The sequence below is a fragment of the Lepus europaeus genome, chromosome 21 (assembly GCF_033115175.1).
Source record: "Lepus europaeus isolate LE1 chromosome 21, mLepTim1.pri, whole genome shotgun sequence".
Classification (NCBI taxonomy): domain Eukaryota; kingdom Metazoa; phylum Chordata; class Mammalia; order Lagomorpha; family Leporidae; genus Lepus; species Lepus europaeus.
This window is the reverse complement of record NC_084847.1, coordinates 54924902-54946843: the sequence shown is the minus strand read 5'-3', so window position 1 is coordinate 54946843 and position 21942 is coordinate 54924902. Positions and strand designations below refer to the sequence as shown.

General features: G+C 56.3%; 1 protein-coding gene across 6 annotated transcripts in view; it reads left to right on the top strand.

Annotated features, from left to right (window-relative positions):
* TRRAP (transformation/transcription domain associated protein) overlaps positions 1–21942 on the top strand; it is a 117193-nt gene that overhangs the window by 83789 nt on the left and 11462 nt on the right. For 2 of the 6 annotated variants that reach the window (XM_062180149.1, XM_062180148.1), the window contains exons 56-65: positions 385–520; positions 3435–3626; positions 6233–6428; positions 6954–7219; positions 7699–7799; positions 12550–12751; positions 14713–14877; positions 15590–15680; positions 16783–16982; positions 18729–18990. In XM_062180149.1, the coding sequence (XP_062036133.1) occupies positions 385–520; positions 3435–3626; positions 6233–6428; positions 6954–7219; positions 7699–7799; positions 12550–12751; positions 14713–14877; positions 15590–15680; positions 16783–16982; positions 18729–18990 (1811 nt within the window). Of the gene's footprint in view, positions 1–384; positions 521–3434; positions 3627–6232; positions 6462–6953; positions 7220–7698; positions 7800–12549; positions 12752–14712; positions 14878–15589; positions 15681–16782; positions 16983–18728; positions 18991–21942 lie in introns of all 6 variants that reach the window. The other 4 variants (XM_062180146.1, XM_062180147.1, XM_062180151.1 and 1 more) reach the window with 3 other exon arrangements.

Genomic DNA, 21942 nt, shown 5'->3' with positions numbered 1-21942 from the left:
AATAAGCTGCTGAAGTCCTGTCCCCTTGGGCAGGCACCTGGCCTGGTGTTGATGCCGGTTAAGTTGCCCCCATGCCCGCATCCCCTGTCCGTGGGCCTGGGGTTGCCTCCTCAGTGCCACCTCTGGTTCTGGCTTTCCCGCTGATGAAGACCCTGGGAGGAAGTATGGGTGGCCCAGTAGGCTCATTCCTGCCACCCACGTGGAGGCCTGGATGGTGTTCTGGCTCCCAGCTGCATTCCCCACTCGGCATTGCAGGCATTTGGGGAGGGAGCCAGTGGACAGGACTCTCCCTCCCTCTGAAATTAAATAAATAAAATTCCATCCCCCGCCTTGTTGTGCCCGTGGGCTGGTTGAGGACTGAGCTCTGTTCGCCCTGGCTTGCAGGTGCTCTAAGGAGTTGAACCAGTGGGAAGCCTTGACGGAATACGGCCAGTCCAAGGGCCACATCAACCCCTACCTGGTCCTGGAGTGCGCGTGGCGGGTGTCCAACTGGACTGCCATGAAGGAGGCGCTAGTGCAGGTGAGACTCTCCCCACCCCGCCGCCCCCCGGGGCTGCAGTGTCCCACAGCTCTCTGCGGTCCCTTCGCCGGAGCACGTGTCTCCTGGGAGGTCCTCTTCCCTCAGAGCAGGGGCCCTTTTCACAGCTGGGCCTCTGCTCCGAGAGGTGGCTCATGGGAAGAAGTGGTTGTTCCCTGTGGCTATCGGATGCTTTCCTGAGTCGGTGTCCGTTATGGACTCGGTGTTAGGTCGTCGCTCAGTGGTGATGCTACGTGCCGGGGTTGGGAGCCTGTAAGGCAGGGGAGGTCTGCAGGACGGTGGGTGGTTGTGTCAGTAGAAGTACTGTGAGAACCAAGGTGCAGGCCCAGGACCCCAGGGTGCTGTTGGCAGTCCACGGAAGCCTCTTGTGTGAAGCAGTCTGCATGTGGCCGAACCGGCGAGAGCACCATGGGAGCGACGGGGTCACTGACTTGGTTCGGCTGCACTTTTCTTTTTTTTTCTTTTTTTGATTGTCCCCAGGAATCCAGAGTATGGTGGGAGGATGGGGACTCAGTGCAGGTTCCTGGTCCCCGGTGTGGTTCTGCCTGAGGCACTGAGGGCGTTGGGCCATGCAGTTCCGTCTCTACCCACAGCCACACTGCACTTTTCCGCCCTGGCGGGCTTTCATTCTCCCCGCCCTGGGCCCATCTGTCGTTTTCCCTGCTTTAGTGTCTGTTTCCCTCCCATGGTACCGGGTCCTGTCCGTGTGTGCACAGCAGTTCGATACTTTCCAAGACTGTGCTTCCCGGTGTAGGGTTCTCCCAGGAGCGGCTTTGTCCCAGCATGCTGGGAGCGTCCCTGCTCCTGCCACCTGCGTCCCAGCCCCTTTCCTTGTTCTGCCTGTCTGTCCTTGACCGTTCCGTGTGGCGCTCACATGGAGGGCGAGGGGAGGAAGTGCTGTCCCCTGTCTCACCTTTGACTCAGGAAGGACTTTGCCTTTGTTACGGGGGGGGGGGGGGGTGCGTGAGTGCCTGAGCAGCAGCGGCATGCTGGGGTGGGGTGGGCACGCGCTTCCCAGCCTGAAGCTCTAGCTTGTGTTGTGGCTGCCGTGTGGTCCTTGACGGCCCATAGATGGAGGAGCACTGTGAGAAGTGTCCGACTGTTGCCCGGAGGGTGGGCCGGGGCCCAGGTCTTGACTTGCACATTTGTGGAGAAGCCATCTGTGGCTCTTGTCGGGAGAATGGAAGTTGCTGTCACAGGGCTCTTTCAGTTGGTTCTTCTCCGTTTTTGATAAAATGTTCGGCTGAGTGAGTTAAGCTCACTGGAATCTTCTTCCTCCTTCCCGAAGTCTGGCGTGGCCAGGTGTGTGCGGTGTCACGCTGTCCCTCAGTCTGACCGGTGTTTCCTCTTGTTACATCCCTAACTGCTGGAGGAGAGAGCTCACATGCCAGACGAGCATCCCGGAGAACCATAGTCCCGCAGCCTCACGCCGTTCTGACTGGCAGGGGGAGGGCTCAGCGGGTGATGTGTTGGTGTGCTGCTTGTGATGTGTGTCTTGGTCTGACTTTTTTCCCAGTGAGGGGAAAGTGATGCCTTGGCTCTCAGTGTTCTTGGGTGGACGGGGTGGCGATGGCCAAAACCTGGAGATGTTGGCTCACCTGCAGCCCAGGAGACAGGCGATCGGCGTCCTCAGGGTCGCGCTGGCACGGACAGCAGATGGGTGTGTGGAGCTTGTCTTCCTGGGTTTCTCCACTGTGGCGGTGCTTCAGAAACACAGGATGTCAGAAGTGCGCCCACCGGGTGTTGTGTGACCCCGGTCACTGGTGCTGAGTCAGGGTTCAGACGCGGCGGTCTGCTCGCTGCTCCCCAGGGACACCACGGGAGGCGCAGCTCTGGGTCCTGGCAGCGCATCCTGTGGGGCTCCTCCCACAGACATGCCACCATCTGTCGCCACGGAGGTGGTGTCGCGGGCTTGAATTTGTTATCAGTTCTGTTTGCAAACACTTGACAAGAGACTGATAGAACTGCTGAGCCACGCTGCTGCCCTCAGAAGGGCTCTTGGCGGGGCCGGCGCTGTGACGTCACAGGTGAAGCCACTGCCTGTGACACTGCCGTCTCCGACGAGTGCCAGTCGGGTCCTGGCTGCTCTGCTTCCCTTCCAGCTCCCTGCTCGTGGCTTGGGAACGCAGTGGAAGATGGCCCAGGTGCTTGGGCTCTGCACCCATATGGGTATCCCAGATGGAGCTCCTGGCTTCTGGCTTTGGCTTGGAGTGAACCGGCAGATAAAAGATATCCCCCCGCACACCCATAACTTCCTTTCAACTAGAGAGCTCTTTATTTTCTTTAAAAAGGAGGGGCTCTCAGGAGTAGAGCCTGTGGTGTGCAGCTGGCCCTGAGCCCCATGTGCACAGATCGGCACCCGGGGCGCATTTCCTAGAGGGTAGCAAAGCCTGGCTTGCACGTGACGGCAGCAGAATCTGCGAATGCCCCTGTATTGGTGCCAGAACCACTTTGAGTGGTTGGGGATAGCGGTGTGAACTGGAGACGGTTGAGAATTATTGCCTGGGATAGTGGTGTGAACTGGAGACAGTTGAGAATTGTGCCAGTGCTCACCATTCTGGAGCGGTTTGCCCCCCACCCCCACCCCGGCACGCTGGCTGACTGCGGCAGAGGGGCACTGCTCAGCTGACCTGTCCGCAGAACTGATCACTTTCCTGTTGGGGAGCTCTCCAGCGGCCTGGTCTGCCTTCCTAGAAAGCAAGAGGAGGAGGAGGAAAAGCCGGAATAGGACGCCTGATGCGTGAATTCAGCAAAGAAAACGCGTTTAGAGCTTAGCTTCTGTTTATCACGTTGCATAATTGATGAAAAAAGTGGACTGTTTCCTTTTTGGGCCTTACGCACAGAAGAACGGCCGTCACTTCCTATGTAATGTTCTTCGTCTTTCTCTCTCTCTCAGGTGGAAGTGAGTTGCCCTAAAGAGATGGCTTGGAAAGTTAACATGTACCGAGGATACCTGGCCATCTGCCACCCCGAGGAGCAGCAGCTCAGCTTCATAGAGCGCCTGGTGGAGATGGCCAGCAGCCTGGCCATCCGCGAGTGGCGGCGGCTGCCCCACGTCGTGTCCCACGTGCACACGCCCCTTCTGCAGGTGAGTGTGGCGCCCACCTCGGTGCAGCTCGGGCCCGGGTGAGACTGGCTGAGCCAGGCAGCGGAGAAGAACAGGTTCCCTCGCCTTGCCCGCACTCGGAAGCTCACGCCCTAGAAGAGGAAGGCGGAGGCAGACACAGGAAGGGGCCTTGCTGCTCTTCTTGGCAGTTTCTGGGGGTGTAAATTTAAGCCACTGAACAGCAGCTGGTGTGGCTGGAATGAGTTGTCAGAAAGGGTAGATGGCACCCAGGAGGGGCCAGGCCCGGGCACTCCCCCAGTAGCCCAAAGTGTCTTGGGGGGTGGGACCTTCCTGGGCTGAATGGTGGCATTGCACAGGGTGGTGGGGGGCGTGTTACACATTGAGTGCCATGGGAGAAAGCCCACAGCAGAGAGCAGGAGCACGTCACCAGCAGCTCAAGGTTAATCCAGCACGTTGATGGGTGGCATAGTGTAGTCACTTGTCTGCCCTGGTGGACCAGAAGTTCATTGGGATGGTCGCTGGTTTTCTTTTGATGTTAATACTTTATTACTGTTTCTTAAAATAGTATTTGTTTTGTACAAATGTAACATTTCTAATCCAGATTATTAAAATAGTAAGGTTTGATTTTTCAGTCTGAAAGTGGCAAGATGAGTTCTCTATTCTTGTAGCTATTAGGGAAGTTACTGATGCGTGAAAACAGGAAGTGGGTGTGTATGTCCAAGAGTCCTCGAACTGGTTGAGTTACCTGTGATCCTGCAGTTCCACTCGGAGAAATGGAAATAGGGCCACGGAAACCTGTACAGGAGTGTTTGTGGCAGCGTCAGTCATGACAGCCAAATGTGTAGCAGGATGTGGTTCATCCACACGGTCACGCAGGATTCCGCTGTAAAAAGGCCTCAAGTGTGCATACCTGCTATGCATGGTGACCTTGAGAACCTGCTGAGTGAGCGAGCCTGTCCTGACGGCCACACCTTAGGTGATTTCAGGCAAAGAACAGGGACAGAGAATAGTGGTGGTCAGGGGTCAGGGGACAGGCGTGGAGCATGGCTATTAGTGGACCTGGAGGTGCTTGGGGAAGTGATGTGAAATTTCTGTCATTAGTGCTGGTGGCTGCACAGCTCTGAAACATGCTAAAAACAAGCAAATTGTGTACTCCAAGGGCTGAGGGTAATTGTTTCCTATATTTTATTTAAAAGACATTAGAGAGAAAGAGGGAGGGGCCTTCATCCTCTGGTTCTCTCTCTAGATGTCTGCAACAGCCAGGGTTGGACCAGCCCGCAGCCAGGAGCCTGGAACTCTGACCGGGTCTCCCTTATGGGTGCCAGGGGCTCTCGTACTTGAACCTCCCAGGGTGCCCACGAGCAGGAGGCTGGGTAGCCAGGACTCCAGCCAGGCACTCGGATGGGAGGCCTGGGCGTCCCGGATGGTGGCTTCACCTGCCGCTCCACAGCCTCTGCCTCGTGCCGTTTTGGCGACATCTCGGTGAAGCTGTTAGGAAACCAATATCCCTCTGTTTGCAGCAAGCGTTTGGCAGGCAGTAGCGGGAGGGATGAGATTAGACAAAGATTTCAGAAATCTAAATGCAATGCACCAAACTTGAAAGCTTACATTCTTCTAGGCAGCTTTGAAAATCAAGTAAGATACCTGTGGTTGGCATCGTGGCACAGTGGATGAAGCCATCACCGTGATGCCAGCATTCCAGGGGGTGCTGGGCCCTGTCCCCGTTGTTCCACTTCCAGTCCAGCTCCAATGGCCTGGGAAAAGCGAGGGAAGACCTGCGAGACCTGGATGAAGGTCCTGCCTCCTGGCCTCAGCCTGGTCCAGTGCTGGCTGTTGGGGCCATCTGGGGAGTGAACCAGCGGATGGAAGATCTTGCCCTGTCTCTCCCTCTGTCGCTTTAACTCTTTCAATAAATAAATAGATCTTAAAAAAAAAAAAAAGCCGAGAAGATACAGAGTAGTGCTTGGGAAACTGCCTCAGAGCCGTGAGCAGCCTGGGAGAGAAGAAAAAGCAGGGGTGGCTCTGCTTCAGTGCTGGGCCAATGGGACAGGAAATAAAAACAAAGACTTGGAACAGGGAGAAGTCCCCGTGGGCTGTAGGCAGCCAGGAAAGAGGCAGGTGGATTTGCAGGGGGCTGTGTGCCAGGTGAGGAGCCAGCGTCGGAGCTAAGGGGCCGGCGGCACATCTGGGCTTTAAGGGGATAAAGCAGACAGACTTGAGGGTTGTGGTTCAGGACGTGCTCGTCAGCCCGAAGAGCTCGCCAGAACCGTGTCTTCGGAGCTTGCTGGGTCTGGGGTTTGGACCGCACCTGGCTGGAGGCCAAAGAGGGGCAAGACCGTCCACTCTCACACGTTGGCAGCCACGGAGCCATGCGAGGGAGCAGGAAGGAGGAAGAGTGGTCCGAGGCCCACCCACCCCTCAGCAAGGGTGGCGTCTGTGCCCCGTCTCCGGAGCCATGGCGGAGGCTGTAAGGTCGGCGTCCGGGTGGGGAGCAAAGGCGGCGGTGCACGCCCTGCAGTGTGGCCTGGGGCGTCTGTCAGTGAGGGCTCGCACGGACAGTGATCAGGTCGCCTCTCTGCCCCATCTCTCGCAACACTCACTGTGCCATCTCCGGTGCCGACCCCTAGGCAGCCCAGCAAATCATTGAGCTCCAGGAAGCTGCTCAAATAAATGCCGGTCTCCAGCCCAGCAACCTGGGCAGGAACAACAGCCTGCACGACATGAAGACGGTGGTGAAGACCTGGCGGAACCGGCTGCCCATCGTGTCGGACGACTTGTCGCACTGGAGCAGCATCTTCATGTGGCGGCAGCACCATTACCAGGGTAAACCGACCTGGTCCGGCATGCACTCATCATGTAATTTCCCGACGCCCGCGGGGCGGCCTTCGCGTCTGTTTCGTGTTCTCTTGCCCAGTTCTCTCCTTGGGGGGTGGGTGTCGCTGGTGGCCATGGTCATGGCGAGGGCAAGAGGGAAGGGAGTGGGAGGGGAAAGCTTTTTGTCCTACCTGGGTGAGTTTCCCTGTTAGAACTGTTGCTGCCAGGGACTGCCCGTGGCATCCCGGGGCGTGGGCTCCTGGTTGAAAGCCCCGTTCCTGGAGGAGCAGTCCTGGGGGCTGTCTGGCTTCTGCCCACTCCCGGAACCTGCGGGGTGTCCTCATGTTCACAGCCTTCGTGGTTTGCTCCATGGTTAGCGTCTAACTTGCTTGCGGGATAAGAGGGATGGTCAGGAAGGCTGTGGCCGAGCCCCCGTCCTCATGAGCCCTGAGCGTGTTTGACTTGTACTGAAGCCTCATCGTGGCCGCTCGGGAAGGCGTTGGACGGGACTGATGGTTCATTTCTGCCCTCCAGCCATTGTAACTGCGTATGAAAATAGCTCCCAGCACGATCCGAGTTCCAATAATGCCATGCTTGGGGTCCACGCGTCCGCCTCAGCCATCATCCAGTACGGGAAGATTGCCCGAAAGCAAGGGCTGGTCAACGTAGCTCTGGATATACTGAGTCGCATTCACACCATTCCAACCGTGCCCATCGTGGACTGCTTCCAGAAGATTCGACAGCAAGTGAAATGCTACCTGCAGCTGGCGGGTGTGATGGGCAAGAACGAGTGCATGCAGGTGGGTGTGCCGGACCCCGCCCCAACCCGCACGGGGACGCCCCTCGGCGAGCAGAGAGCCAGAGCTGGGGCACGCCACGCCAACTTCCCCAGCCTCAGCAGGAGCACAGCCTTGCCACACCGGGAAGGCAGATTTGGGAAGCCTCAAGTGTCCCTGGTGCACCTGTGGTCTTTCTCTACCACACACTTAGTGATGGGCGTAGGAAAGAAAGCAGCTGCCGAACCATAGAGCATAATTAGATGTAAGCTGTGCGCAGGAATGAAGCTGGCTGGGGCACGTTGGAGGACGTCAGGCCTCTGTCACACCCGTCTCGGGTTCAGTCACTCATCAGATGCGGTCGTCGAGTCTACCGTTGATTGCGGTGGGCTTAGCAAGGACCCACAGGATTTGTTGTGTTGATGAGCACTTCTGTGAAGTTCTTTGTTACCTCGATTACAAAGATTTTTCCACACACTTCTTTATTTCTTTTTTCCAAACAGGGCCTTGAAGTCATTGAATCTACAAACTTAAAATACTTCACAAAAGAGATGACAGCGGAGTTCTATGCCCTGAAGGGGATGTTTTTGGCTCAGATCAACAAGTATGTGTGTCCCACTGGCAGGGTTGACAGAGAAAGGCCTGTCAGAGCACTTACAGTTCCTTACAGCTGGAGTGCACGGGAGGCTCAAGCTAGGGGTCGGCGTGATTTGGGGCAGTTCTGAGGCGTGGGCCCTCTGCAGAGCTGATGACGTGTCGCGCAGAGCTGTGCAGGTGCACGTGGCTTGGTCCCAGCGTGTGCAGTCCCCGTTTTCTCAGCTCAGCGTCTCGGAACAGTCAGTTCCTTCTGTGGAGGCGATCGTTGTTTTAGAACGGGTCAGTGGACTGGCCCGTGGGTGCCGTCCAGCCAGCATCTGGCTCTGTCACTGGTCTCGGGTCAGGGACACCGGTGCTGTCCGTGCGGCACAGCGTGCTGGCATGGGGATTGCAGAGGTCCTGTGATGTGCAAAGCCTGACCCGCCCACTAGCCCATCACAGGAAAAGGTTGCCATGTTCTGTTGAGAGAAGTGGACGTCACGTGGGATGTGGGGAGCAGTATGGAAACACCGTGTTCTCGCAGGCACGCCTATTGCCGTGCACCAATGCTGCAGCGCAATTCACGTGTTCCCAATACGGGGATCATGTTTCCAGCTTGGGTTTAAATAAGGAAGCAGTATTGTCAAGATGAAAGGGTTTTGCTTTTCTTGAGGTGTTGTAAAACATTCCCTTTGGAAGCCTGTGGTTTTTCTACTTGCAATGTTGTGCAACCATCACCACTGACAGATTCCAGAACATTCCCATCCTGGAAGGAAACCCTGTGTCTGCTAGCAGTCGCTCGCTCGCTCTCTTGTTCTGGACACCCACTAGGCCTGCTTTCTTCTGGGTTTGCCTGCTCAGGGCGTTGGTGCCTGGTGTCTGCGGGGCTCCTGCAGGCTGTGTCGTACACAGGACCTGCGCTTTTCAGGGCCGGGTAACCTGCACTGTGCCTCCATGTGTCCAGCACCTGATGCACGATTGGGCATTTCCACGTTCCTCCTGCGAGGAACAGTGCCACTGTGAGCATTCCCAATCTTGGCGTGGCATGAGCTGCTGGCTCACGGGAGGTCCTCCTCTGTTGATGGGTTTGAGGGGCTGCCGGTCTTCTGCCGTGGCTGCCCTGCTTGACCTTCCCGCCGGCACTGGTTGAGCTCTCTGGTCTCTGCACGTCCTCACCAGCACCTACTTTTTATGTTCTGATTAGCGGGCACTGTAGTGAGCGTGCAGTTACGTGTCCTCGTGGCTTCGGTTTGTGCTTGTGCGGCATCTTTGCATGTGCGATCCTGAGTGTAAGTCTGCACTACCCAGTGTGCACGTATCGTCTCACACTCGTCCTCTAATGCACAGGGCTTTATTCTGATGATGTGCAGCTTACATAGGTTTTTGTTTTCTTGCTCATACTTTTGGTGACATCTCAGAGTCCATGGTTGGGGCCAGCGCTGTGGCATAGCCGGTTAAGCCGTTGCCTGTGGTGCCAGCATCCCATGTGGGTGCTTATTTGTGTCCTGGCTGCTCCACGCCCGATCCAGCTCCCTGCTAATGCAGCTGGGAAAGCAGGGGAAGATGACCCAAGTGCTTGGGTCTGTCCACCCATGGGACTCCCAGATGAAGCTCCTGGCTTTGGCCCGGGGTCGACCTGGCTATCAGTGGCCATTTGGGGAGTGAACCAGCAGATGGAAGATCTCTCTATCTGCCTCACCCTCTCTCTCTGTGTAACTGCCTTTCAAATAAATAAATCTTTAAAAGGGAGAATCCATGGTCTAACCCAAGATCACATCTTGTTTGCTTCAAAGAGCTGTATCGATGTAGCTCTTCTGTTTAGGTCTTTGATCCTTTCTGAGTCATTCGTGTGTGGTGTGAGATGGAGGGCCACATTCCTGGATTTGCAGGTGAATCTCCAGGTGTCTCAGCACCATTGTTCTTCTGTGTGGAGTGGCACCTTGTACAATCAGTTGACCAGGGACAGGAGTTCAGCCTGGCTGTGACGGTGCCCACCCATATCTCAGTGCCTGGGTTTAACTCCCAGCTCCACTCCTGACTCCAGCTTCCTCCTGACACACACGCTGGAAGGCAGTGGTGCTGGCTCAAGTCTTTGGGTTTCTGGATTGAGTTCCTGGCTCCCAGCTTTAGCCTGAAATAGAGGCCGTTGTGGCCGTTTCAAGATGGATTAATGGATTAGAGCTCTGTCAAAAATAAATTTCTGAAATGAAAAAAAGTTGACCATGTAAGGACTTGTTTCTGGACTCTGTATCCTGTTTTTTATTTTATTTTATTTTATTTTTTAAATTTTTTGACAGGCAGAGTGGACAGTGAGAGAGAGAGACAGAGAGAAAGGTCTTCCTTTTTGCCGTTGGTTCACCCTCCAATGGCCGCCGTGGTTGGCGCGCTGCGGCCGGCACACCGCGCTGATCCGATGGCAGGAGCCGGGGGCTTCTCCTGGTCTCCCATGGGGTGCAGGACCCAAGCACTTGGGCCATCCTCCACTGCACTCCCTGGCTACAGCAGAGAGCTGGCCTGGAAGAGGGGCAACCGGGACAGAATCCGGCGCCCCAACCGGGACTAGAACCCGGTGTGCCGGCGCCGCAAGGCGGAGGATTAGCCTAGTGAGCCGCGGCGCCGGCCTCTGTATCCTGTTGATCTGCTGTTGGGGTCCTTGGAGTCCCTTAACTTTTAAAAAAAAAAAATTTTTTTTTTAAATGTCTATTAATTTTTTATTTATTTGAAGAGCAGAGAGAGCTTCCATCTACTGATTCACTCCCTAAATGACTGTACCAGTGAGGGCTGGGCCAGGCTGAAGTCAGAAGCCTGGATCTCAATCCTGGCCCCCATGTGGGTTGCAGGGACTGAGTACCAGAGCTGTCACCTGCTGCCTCCCAGGGTGCACAGCAGGGAGCTGGATCAGAGCCAGGACTCCAGGCTAGGCTTCTCAAGCGAGGTCTCAACAGCTGTGCCAAACATCTGCCCCATTTCCATACAAATTTTAGGTTACCCATTTCTGCAGAAAGGCGTGGCGGGGGCATTGGGGTTGTAATAGAAACTGCATTGAATGTGTATTATCTTGGGAGGTTTTCCATTCAGTGATATGTCTTCCAGTCTGTGAAAGATAGAACATCTTTCCATTACTTTAGGTCTTCAGTTTTTTCCACAATGTTTTGCAGTTTTAAGTCTATAAGCCCTGTCCTTCTTCATGTTTGTTATTCCTTGGGGCCTGCATTGTGGCATAGCAGGTAAAGCCACTGCCTGCAATGGCTGTTGCAGCTATCTGGGGAGTGAACCAGCAGGTGGAAAATATCTCTCTGTCTCTCCCTCTATTTCTGTAACTCTTTAAAATAATTTTTTTTAATTAATTATTTTTTTAGATAGGCAGAGAGGACAGTGAGAAAGAGAGACAGAGAAAGGTCTTCTTTTTGCCGTTGGTTCACCCTCCAATGGCCGCCGCGGTAGGCGCGCTGCGGCTGGCGCACCACGCTGATCCGATGGCAGGAGCCAGGTGCTTCTCCTGGTCTCCCATGGGGTGTAGGGCCCAAGCACCCGGGCCATCCTCCACTGCACTCCCTGGCCCCAGCAGAGAGCTGGCCTGGAAGAGGGGCAACCGGGACAGAATCCGGCGCCCCGACCGGGACTAGAACCTAGTGTGCCGGCGCCGCAAGGCAGAGTATTAGCCTGTTGAGCCACGGCGCCGGCCCAATAAAATTTCTTTTAAAAAAGCGATTTCTAAAGACTTATTCCCTTCAGTAATACTATAAATGGAGTTCTCTTCATTTTAATTTCAGATAGTTCTTTGGTAACATACAGAAATGCAGTTGATTGTTGTATAAAGATCTTCAATGGTTTTCAACATTGTCAAGTGTGTTTTCCCCAGAGGTTTCTTTTTGGTGGGTTCCCGAGGGTTTTGTGTAAGTAGGATCACGTCATCTATGCACAGGTTTACAGCTTCTTTCCAGTCAGATGCCTTTAGTTTCCATTTCTGGCCCAGTTGCCCTGAGCCTCTCCTGTTGGCTCAGCAGTGAACCGGCCCTTTGCTGTGTCGTGGGGAGGGGTGTTCAGTCCCTCCGGTGTGTGGTGGTGGCCGTGAGCGCCTCGCAGGGGTGCCTTCTCGGGTACAGGTGCTCCCTCCCTGCTGTGCCGAGTGTGTTGTGTCATGAGATGATGTCAGGTTTTGTCGGATGGCTCTTTCTGGTACTGGATTTTTCCCCTTTATTCTGTTCACGTGGTATCTCAGGCGGTTGGATTTTTTTCCAGTGGGATTAAATCCCAGGTGGTGGTGGTCTCCGGAGTTTGTGGGCCAGTTTTTCTCGAGGGCCTGTGGTGCTCGGCTCCTAAATGATACTCCTCTGTTACATTGTCCTTTGATCCAGTGTATGTGCTCGTCACATTGTTGACGGGATAGTAAAGTGGCGGAGCTGCTGTGGGAAACAGTCTGGCAGTTCACAGCAAAGTCAAGGTAGGCTCCGCTCAGTGTGTAGCCAAAAGGCCGGCATGTTTGTGGTCGTAGGAGGTAGCCTGTGCCAACAGCACAGGAGTGAGGAAAGCATGTGTGGTTTAGGCACACAGTGGGGCACTGCGATGGTGCACCTGACCCTGCTACAACCAGGAAAGAAGTCAGAGCCCACGGAGCGTAGGATGTGTGGCTTCAGTTCATCTGTGGGGACAGAGCAGGGTGGCGGACGCCAGGGGCTGGAGGCTGGGGACAGCTGCACATAGACTACAGAATGTCCTAAGTTGGCGGGAGCGTTCGCTGAGACGGTCTGTGTTACGTGGAGCCGTGTCCCCGGCAGGTCCGAGGAGGCCAACAAGGCCTTCTCCGCGGCCGTGCAGATGCATGACGTGCTGGTGAAGGCCTGGGCCATGTGGGGCGACTACCTGGAGAACATCTTCGTGAAGGAGCGGCAGCTGCACCTGGGCGTGTCCGCCATCACCTGCTACCTGCACGCCTGTCGCCATCAGAACGAGAGCAAGTCGAGGAAGTACTTAGCCAAGGTAGGCCGAAGGAGGGAGCTGTGTCCAGACCGCGCTCAGTTGAGCCGCCCACGTGGTGTGAGGCTCGGATTCGCACCCTGCCTCCCCGTCCGTCCTCCTCCAGGGCATCTTTGCCGTTCCGTCTCCAAGCAGAGAAGGCTCAGGCCCGGACATCCTCAGTGTCCCAGTCTTGCAGGTGATGAAGCCTCCCCTGGGGGCCGTGTCTGGAGCTGTCTGGGCAGACAGAGCCCTGCGGTCGGAGCTGCCGCCCATGCGTAGTGGCTGGGAGTCTCCTTCCACAACGTGGCCCCAGCATGGCCTAGGGTGGTGGGGGTCCTGTGTTTTCCACACCCGAGATCACCTGAGGTGGACTTTTCCACGCTGCTTTCCACCTCCCCCCAGGAAGCAGAAATAAAACTCAGGAGGATTCTACAGAATGCTTGAGAATCACTTGTTCTTTCTTTTTCTGTTTTTTGTTTTTTAAGATTTTAGTTATTTGTTTGAGAGGTAGAGTTACAGACAGTGAGAGGAAGAGACAGAGACAAAAGTCTTCCATCCACTGGTTCCCTCCCCAGATGGCCACAACAGCCAGAGCTGGGCGGATCTGAAGCCAGGAGCCAGGAGCTTCTTCCTGGTCTTCCATGCAAGTGCAGGGGCCCAAGCGTCTGGACCTTCTTTCGCTGCTTTCCCAGGCCATAGCAGAGAGTTGGATTGGAAGAGGAGCAGCCGGGACTTGAGCCGGCATCCCGCCGGCACTGCAGGTGGAGGATTAACCTGCACCACGGCGCCGACCCCCAGTCTTTGCTATTTTACCCATTTAAAGGCTTGGGTTCTTTTTTTTTAGGATTCTTCAATTTAACAGGAAAATTTGCAGTGTGCATTAGCACATGGTAGTTTGAGCCAGCCACGGAAATGTGAGCTGACCGCGGAAGCACTGCCTAAACACCCTACTCGGGCGTTGTTTGCCTCTCACTGTCGCTGTCTGGGACATCTGCAGGTACCAGGCTGCCAGCATGTGGCCTTCCTGATAGTGGGGTCCTGGTCATCTCAGATTTTAGGGGAAGTGGGTTTTGTTGGTTGAGAGCACACAAGTGTATGTGCAGGTTGTGAGCCCCAGCCCCTGCCTGTTGCTTCCTTGCCGCCCCACTGGCTGCGCTCACCAGCGGACTGGAGCTGTCACTGATGGTCATTAAAGCTAAATCAAGTGGCCTGCGCTGTGGTAAAACAGGTAAAGCTGCCGCCTGCAGTGCTGGCATCCCGTATGGGCACCAGTTCAAGTCCCGGCTGCTCCATTTCCTATGCAGCTCTCCGCTGTGGCCTGGGAAAGCAAGAGAAGATGGCCCAAGTCCTTGGGCCCCTGCACCCACGTGGGAGACCTGGAGGAAGATCCTGGCTTTGGATTGGCGCAGCTCTGGCCATTGTAGCCATCTGGGGAATGAGCCAGTGGATGGAAGACCTCTCTCTCTGTCTGCCTCTCTGTAATTCTGCCTTTCAAATAACTAAATAGATCTTTAAAAAAAATCAGATTTATATAAAAAAAAGCTACACCAAGGGAAAAACTATCCAAAAATAATTTTTTAAAGATTTACTCATTTATTTGAAAGGTAGAGTGATAGGGAGCTACACACAGAGAGATCCTCCATCTATTGGTTCACTACCCAAATGGACACAATAGCCGGGCCAAAGGCAGGAGCAGGGAACTCCATCCAGGTCTCCCACATGGGTGGTAGGGGCTCAAGGAGTTGAGTTATCTTTTGATGCTTTGCCAGGCACATCAGCAGAGAGCTCTATCAGAAGCAGAACAGCCAGGTCTGGACGTGTGGCAGGTGGCGGCTTACCCCCTGCACCGCAGGGAGAGTTGCAGCCCAGTGCGACCTCGGCCAGTGAAGCCACTCGAGGTGGAATGTCAGTGTCGGAACGAAGGCCCCTTGACAGGTCCCTCGGAAGTGCTGTTCAGCTACGGGGCTTTGCTTCTGTTCTAGGTGCTTTGGCTTCTGAGTTTTGATGACGACAAAAACACCTTGGCAGACGCCGTGGACAAGTACTGCATCGGGGTGCCGCCCATCCAGTGGCTGGCCTGGATCCCCCAGCTGCTCACGTGCCTGGTCGGCTCCGAGGGGAAGCTGCTCCTGAACCTTATTAGCCAGGTGGGAACAGCAAGGTGTCTGTGTTGGCCAAATCCAAACTGTGTCTTTGCTTGCATTCTTTTTCTCCCAGAAAGCACGTTTCAATGCTCAGAGTATTGAGAGTAAGCCCAGGAGATGGGAAGATTTAACGCATTCAGATACCTGTTAATATCGAGCCTAATTAAAAGTTCTTAAAGTGTACGTCAGGGTTGAGAGGAAATATGACGTATCAAGTTGTAATTTCTTTGCATGAACATCTTTGTGTGATGCGAGAGCAGCGAGAGTGACAGGTGTGTCTGCTCAGGAGTTTATTTCTGGTTCCTGCCCTGTGCTGTGGGGGCTGACCCACCCCGCGGAGCTTTCACCGCTGTCACTCAGTTCTCGCAGGACCTGGGTGGTGCCTGGGGGTTTGACAGGCCAGGTCCTGGAGAAAGCATTTCCTGTCTCTCATTGGAGAATGCTTCCAGGATGTCTCTGTGGAAAGCCTGGTGGATAAGACCGTAGACACCTAGGTACAGCTCAGACTGGGTTGCAGATCCCACCGTTGGGCTCAGCTCTGCAGCATTCCTGAGCATCACCTGACTCCTGACTGCGGGGGGCGCCACCTGCACCTGACATGGGCTGAACTTTGGGTGCCGGCGTCTTGCATGTAGCTCACGTGTTGGGACGGGGTGTTGTCTGCGCAGACGCACAGTTGGGAGCACTGCTGCTCACAGCCCCTGTCTCTAAGCAGGTTGGACGCGTGTACCCCCAAGCTGTCTACTTTCCGATCCGGACCCTGTACCTGACCCTGAAAATAGAGCAGCGGGAGCGCTACAAGAGCGGTGAGTCTGGGAGTGGGCGCTGCTGTCCCCCGGGCTCCCACCCTGGACTGCTGTGGGCACCCCGGCTCTAGCTGGTCTGCTCTTAGCCCAGACAGGACGCTGGGGACCTCCAGAGAACCTCAGATCTGTGTCTTGGTGGGTCTGTGTCCTTTGCCCCGACATGGCCTGAGTGAGCCGTAACTAGAACAGATTGGGGATTTTGGTCTACAGAATGTGATACGGTTCGCCTCGCACCATGCTCACAGCGCGTCCCCATAAGCAGGGTGATGTGCCAAGTGCTGTGCGTGGTGTTCAGGGTTAACAGGTATCGGAAGAACCAGCTGTTAGTGAAACCCGACTCTAGACCCAAGACTTTGAGTCTGTACTGAGTAGCCCTGTATGTAGAAAATGACCAGTTCAAGAGCGTCCCCTGTGCTCTAAACCCAGTACTCGGTGAGCAGCTGAGGGACCGGCCACTGCACAGTGCTTGAATGCCCACAGGTGTCCCGTGCCAGCGGCCCCGTCCGTGCGGGTGCCTGGCAGGTCAGTGTCTTGGCCATTTGAAAAGTAAGAAAAAATTTTTTTTTTAAGTTTTAAAACTAAGCGAGCCTGCGCCAGCATAATTGAATTAGGGTTTTAGAATGTATTTCTCATTGAGAAAAGGACTTTTTTTTCCCCAAAAAATACCATTTGACAAGTGTGGTGTGGCATTCCTGGGTGAAAAGTGTAGCCTTAAGTGACTACTGAGCGTCAGCGTCCAGAGTGTATCGTGAGGTAACTTTCCAAACGTTTCCTTTTAAAGTGCTGAAACTTGAGGAAAGCTACCTGTGCACCTCCCCTGGACTCGCCAGGTAGCACTGTGTCTCGTCCGCTTCCTCTCCCAGCACGCAGCACGCACGCACACTGGGTTTTCTCGCAAGCCTTTGAAGGCAGGTCGTAGACCAGCACGCTCACCGTCCCCGAGTCCCTCGGTGCACCCGTCCTTAGAACCAGGGTGTGTCCCACACGGCCCCTGGGGAGAGGGTCTGGTGCTGATGCCCACACCGGCAGGAACCGGCGTTCCTTTGAGCTGAAGCGTGGCTCGGTTTTGCGCTGACGTTGGCATTGTGTGTGTTGCTCTCAGATTCTGGACAGCAGCAGCCAAGTTCAGTGGGTAACCAGTCCCATTCTGCATCAGATCCAGGGCCCATAAGAGCGACAGCACCCATGTGGCGCTGCAGCCGAATCATGCACATGCAGCGGGAGCTCCACCCCACCCTTCTGTCTTCCCTGGAAGGCATCGTCGACCAGATGGTCTGGTTCAGAGAGAACTGGCACGAAGAGGTACTATGGCCACGCGTGCAGGGCGTGGGTCCCTCTGTGTGCAGGGCAGGCGTGGGTCCCTCTGTGTGCAGGGCGAGGGTCCCTCTGTGTGCAGGGCGTGGGTCCCTCTGTGTGCAGGGCAAGGGTCCCTCTGTGTGCAGGAGGTGGGTCCCTCTGTGTGCAGGAGGTGGGTCCCTTTGTGTGCTACGCATGCAGGGCGTGGGTCCCTCTGTGTGCAGGGCGTGGGTCCCTCTGTGTGCAGGGCGTGGGTCCCTCTGTGTGCAGGGCAAGGGTCCCTCTGTGTGCAGGAGGTGGGTCCCTCTGTGTGCAGGAGGTGGGTCCCTTTGTGTGCTACGCATGCAGGGCGTGGGTCCCTCTGTGTGCAGGGCGTGGGTCCCTCTGTGTGCAGGGGGTGGGTCCCTCTGTGTGCAGGGCGTGGGTCCCTCTGTGTGCTATGTGTGCAGGGCATGGGTCCCTCTGTGTGCAGGGCGTGGGTCCCTCTGTGTGCAGGGGGCGGGTCCCTCTGTGTGCAGGGGATGGGTCCCTCTGTGTGCAGGGGGCAGGTCCCTCTTTGTGCAGGGCGTGGGTCCCTCTGTGTGCAGGGCGAGGGTCCCTCTGTGTGCAGGGCGAGGGTCCCTCTGTGTGCAGGGCAGGCGTGGGTCCCTCTGTGTGCAGGGCGAGGGTCCCTCTGTGTACGTGTCAGGGGATGGGTCCCTCTGTGTGCAGGGGGTGGGTCCCTCTGTGTGCTACTCGTGCAGGGGATGGGTCCCTCTGTGTGCAGGGCGTGGGTCCCTCTGTGTGCAGGGCGTGGGTCCCTCTGTGTGCAGGGGATGGGTCCCTCTGTGTGCAGGGGGCAGGTCCCTCTTTGTGCAGGGCGTGGGTCCCTCTGTGTGCAGGGCGAGGGTCCCTCTGTGTGCAGGGCGTGGGTCCCTCTGTGTACGTGTCAGGGAATGGGTCCCTCTGTGTGCAGGGGGTGGGTCCCTCTGTGTGCTACTCGTGCAGGGGATGGGTCTCTCTGTGCAGGGCGAGGGTCCCTCTGTGTACGTGTCAGGGCATTGGTCTCTCTGTGTGCAGGGAATGGGTCTCTCTGTGTGCTACGCGTGCAGGGCATGGGTCCCTCTGTGGACGTGTCAGGGAATATATCTTGTGTGCTCGTGTGGCCCTGTGTTCTGGGATTGACACCTGGTTGTTGAAAGGAGCCGTGGACCAGGCGCGTCATTTGGCTCTAAATGCCACTGTAGCATGGAATGAATGCCTGGAGCGGGGGCGCAGTTGCTGTTCCGGCGCCGACCCTGCCCACTGCTCTGACTGCAGTCGGCAAGTGCTGCTGGGCAGCCGATACTGGTGTGCAGGGCCGGTGGCCCCAGCGTGGTTCCCAGAGGTGGGACTCAGTTCCTCGGGGGTCTTGGCAGCAGCCGGGCCGCCCCCATGACAGTGTTGGCCTGAGCCGCTGATCAGTAGTGTGTGTGTTGCCATCCAGGCGTTTGTGTCCTTGGTTATGAACTGTGCGGCCCTGCAGTGTGGACACCAGAGCCTGAAGGGGAGGTCAGGTGTCTGTAGCCGCCAGGGTGTGTGGGTCGCAGGAGACAGGGCTTTCCCGCCTCGGGTTTCTTTAAAAACGTTCAGCATCCATCCCCCTCCTGGTTAAGGATGCCAGTCACGGTGCTGAGCACGCTGGCGGCTGGGTGGGTCTGGAGACAGCCCTGTGGGGAGGCCGGCGGGGGCGCAGGCTCCGTCCTCAGCACCGCTCTGTTTCCTCTGCCCCAGGTGCTGCGGCAGCTCCAGCAGGGCCTGGCGAAGTGCTACTCGGTGGCCTTCGAGAAGAGCGGAGCCGTGTCAGATGCCAAAATCACGCCGCACACGCTCAACTTCGTCAAGAAGCTGGTGAGCACGTTCGGGGTGGGCCTGGAGAACGTGTCCAACGTGTCCACCATGTTCTCCAGTGCTGCCTCCGAGTCCCTGGCCAGGCGCGCGCAGGCCACGGCCCAGGACCCCGTCTTCCAGAAGCTCAAAGGCCAGTTCACGACCGGTGAGTCCCACGCCACTCTCCCAGCACGTGGGCGTTTGCACCCAGAATCTTGTCTTCAGGGTGAAGCGGGCTATAGTCCTTTGCTTTATCTCTGTGTTGGCTGTGCCGTTAGCCTCCGATCACAGTGCAGGCGTCAGAACCCAAGGCACCTGTGGCCATCCCCGCTGATGCGGCCTCCTCCTCTGCCATGGTGGGTGGAGGTTTGGAGCAAGAGCTGCCGGCCCCGGGGCAGGGCTCAGGCACGGGGAAGCCTTCGGGCCAGACTGCCCTCCCCTCCCTTCCTGTTCCTGTGGTGGGGGCGGCGCTGTGAGGTCAGGTGTTGGGATTGAAACCCGCGGAGCACCGGTGGCACCGCATCCCGGTGGCCACCTGACAGGGAGCAGTTTCCTTCCTTGTTGCTGGTTGAGTTTTCCCAGACCCACGGGCACACGAGTGCTGGTCTTACTGCACGGTGTGAGGGAGGTTGTTTCACTTAGCCACACGGGGGCCCTCACCCCTCACACGCCCGCCACCTCACACCCACCACTGTGTACCCTCGCCCATTATTCTGCCTCTACCCACCGAACAGCCGTCTGTCAGGGAGCTGGGGTGGGCTCTCTCCTGCCTGGAGCGCCTGGTCTGAGGTGTCACGTCAGCCACCTGCGCGGCTTCTGCAGGCCGTTTGGTTATCAGCGCGTGAATTACCCTGTGAGAACAGCTGTGTGGCGCAATTTCCAGTGGTTAAAACTCTTGAGTCTACTTAGTGCTTCTCTCATTCTTCAAAGCATTCTTTTCTCACTGATGGGTTGGAATCGGTGGTTCTCATTTGTAGATAATCTGTTTTTTCTTAAGATGTATGTATTTACTTTGGAAGTCAGAGTTAGAGAGAGGTCTCCCATCCACTGTTCACTCCCCAGATGTCTGCAAAGGCTGGGTCTGGGCCAGGCCAAAGGCAGGAGCCACAGATTCTGCTGGTTCTCCTACATGGGTACAGGGACCCAAGCACTTGGGCCATCTTCCTCTGGTTTCCCAGGCCATTAGCAAGGAGCTGAATCTGAAGTGGAGCAGCCAGGACTCAAACCAGTGCCACTATGCAATGCCGACCTCACAGGCGGCAGTTCTACCCGGTACGCCACAGTGCCAACCCAGATGAAGTATGCTTTTAAAAGACTCACCGTGTCTCAGCACGGTTAAGAGTATCTGTACGTAAAGCAGTTTGAATAGTGCAGAATGAAGCGTCCCATTACTTGTACGGGACGCCACAGTCATGCCATGACTTCTGGCCTGTCTGGGGCACGGGCTGTGCTGCTTGTCACCGTCCCATGAGCCCTGGGCGCCGTGTGTGCTGTGGCTGGTGTGAGGTGGGCGCTGAGGGTAGCACGATGCGCCTGGGCTTGGGGCTTGCATGTGAGCAAGCCGCCCTGCGCGCGGTCAGGTGTCGGCACGAGCTCTCGTGTCTGCGCCCAGGGCCTTGCATCATCTTGGCCTTCTCTGAGGTCCCTGTGAGGTCTCCGTCCTGTCAGCCTTTGAAGACGGGCGCGTCTGGAATGAAAGCTGTGCAGAACCCATCCGCTTCTGCTTGAAGGAAGCTCCTCGGTGTCTTTATCTTGCGTCCAGATCTTAGCGCGAGTGAAGTCTGAGCTAGAGAACTAGAAATGGGAAAGGGTGTCTGGGTTTGATGTGGAAAAGAAAATCACAAAAATGGGAGCTTGAGAGTGAGCGTGGGCTTTGACAGGTTCCAGAGCCATGCTCCCAGCATTCCTGCCGATCCCCGTGGGCCACGCTGCTCCCCTCGCCGTGGTCCTAGGGCCAGGGCCCAGCTGTCTGTGTCAAGGCAGGAGGACGTGCAGGCACGGGGCCTTCGTTCATCCAGAGGTGCTTGTGTGTGGAAATTCGCGGCCTCTCTTTTGTAGTTAAGCCTCCATGGGAGTCACCACCGGGTCTTTTAACATTTATTTATTTATTTATTTGAAAGGCAGACTTATAGAGAGGCAGAGAGAGAGGTCTTCCATCTGCTGGTTCACATCCCAGATGGCTGCAATGGCCAGTACGTACTGGGCCGATCTGAAGCCGGAAGCTTCTTCCAGGTCTCCCACATGGGTGCAGGGCCCAAGGACTTGGGCCATCTTCCACTGCTTTCCCAGGCCATAGCAGAGAGCTGGGTCGGAAGTGGAGCAAACGGAACTTGAATTGGCACCCATATGAGGTGCTGGTGCTGCAGGTAGCAGCTTTACCCACTGTGCCACAGTGCCGGCCCCCTTTTTTTTTTCTTGAAAGATTTGTTTATTCGAAAATCAGAATTATAGAGAGGCCAAGATAGGGAGAGAGGAATTCCATCTGCTGGTTCACTCCCCAAATGGTCACAACAGCCAGGGATAGGCAAGCCAGGAGCCAGGAGTGTCTTCGGGGCCTCTCATATGGGTGCAGGGGCCCAAGCACTTGGTCCATCTTCTGCTGCTTTCCCAGGCATATTAGCAGGGAGCTGGATCAGAAGTGGAGCAGCCGGGACTCGAACCGGAGCCCGTATGGGATGCTGGGCTGCTGGGCTGCAGACAGACGCTTTACCCGCTACACCATAGCGCTGGCCCCTGGAGTGATTCTTATGAAGCATTTGTGAGCAGACTGCTGTAGAGCGGGGGAGGGGGCGGTGGTGGCCAGAGCAGGTATACAAAGGGGAGGGCGTGGCTGTGAAGGGTGACAGAGGGAGTCTGGTCACGTCTGCTGAGTGTCTTGGTGACTGCGGTGTGAGACCGCACAGAGCCACACACAAGGGAGCAGTGTCACCAGAGGCGTCTGGCTCAGCCCTGTGGGCTGTCAGTGACTGCGGTTGTGTAGGTTGTGGGTGTGGGGCGCCCTGCCAGGGCTGTGCTGACCTCAGAGGCAGAGGAGGCCTGTGCTCCCTACACCGTCTCGGTCCAGAGCGGAGGAATAGGCCTGTGCACAACCCTGCTGGGGTCCTAGACAGGTGGACCC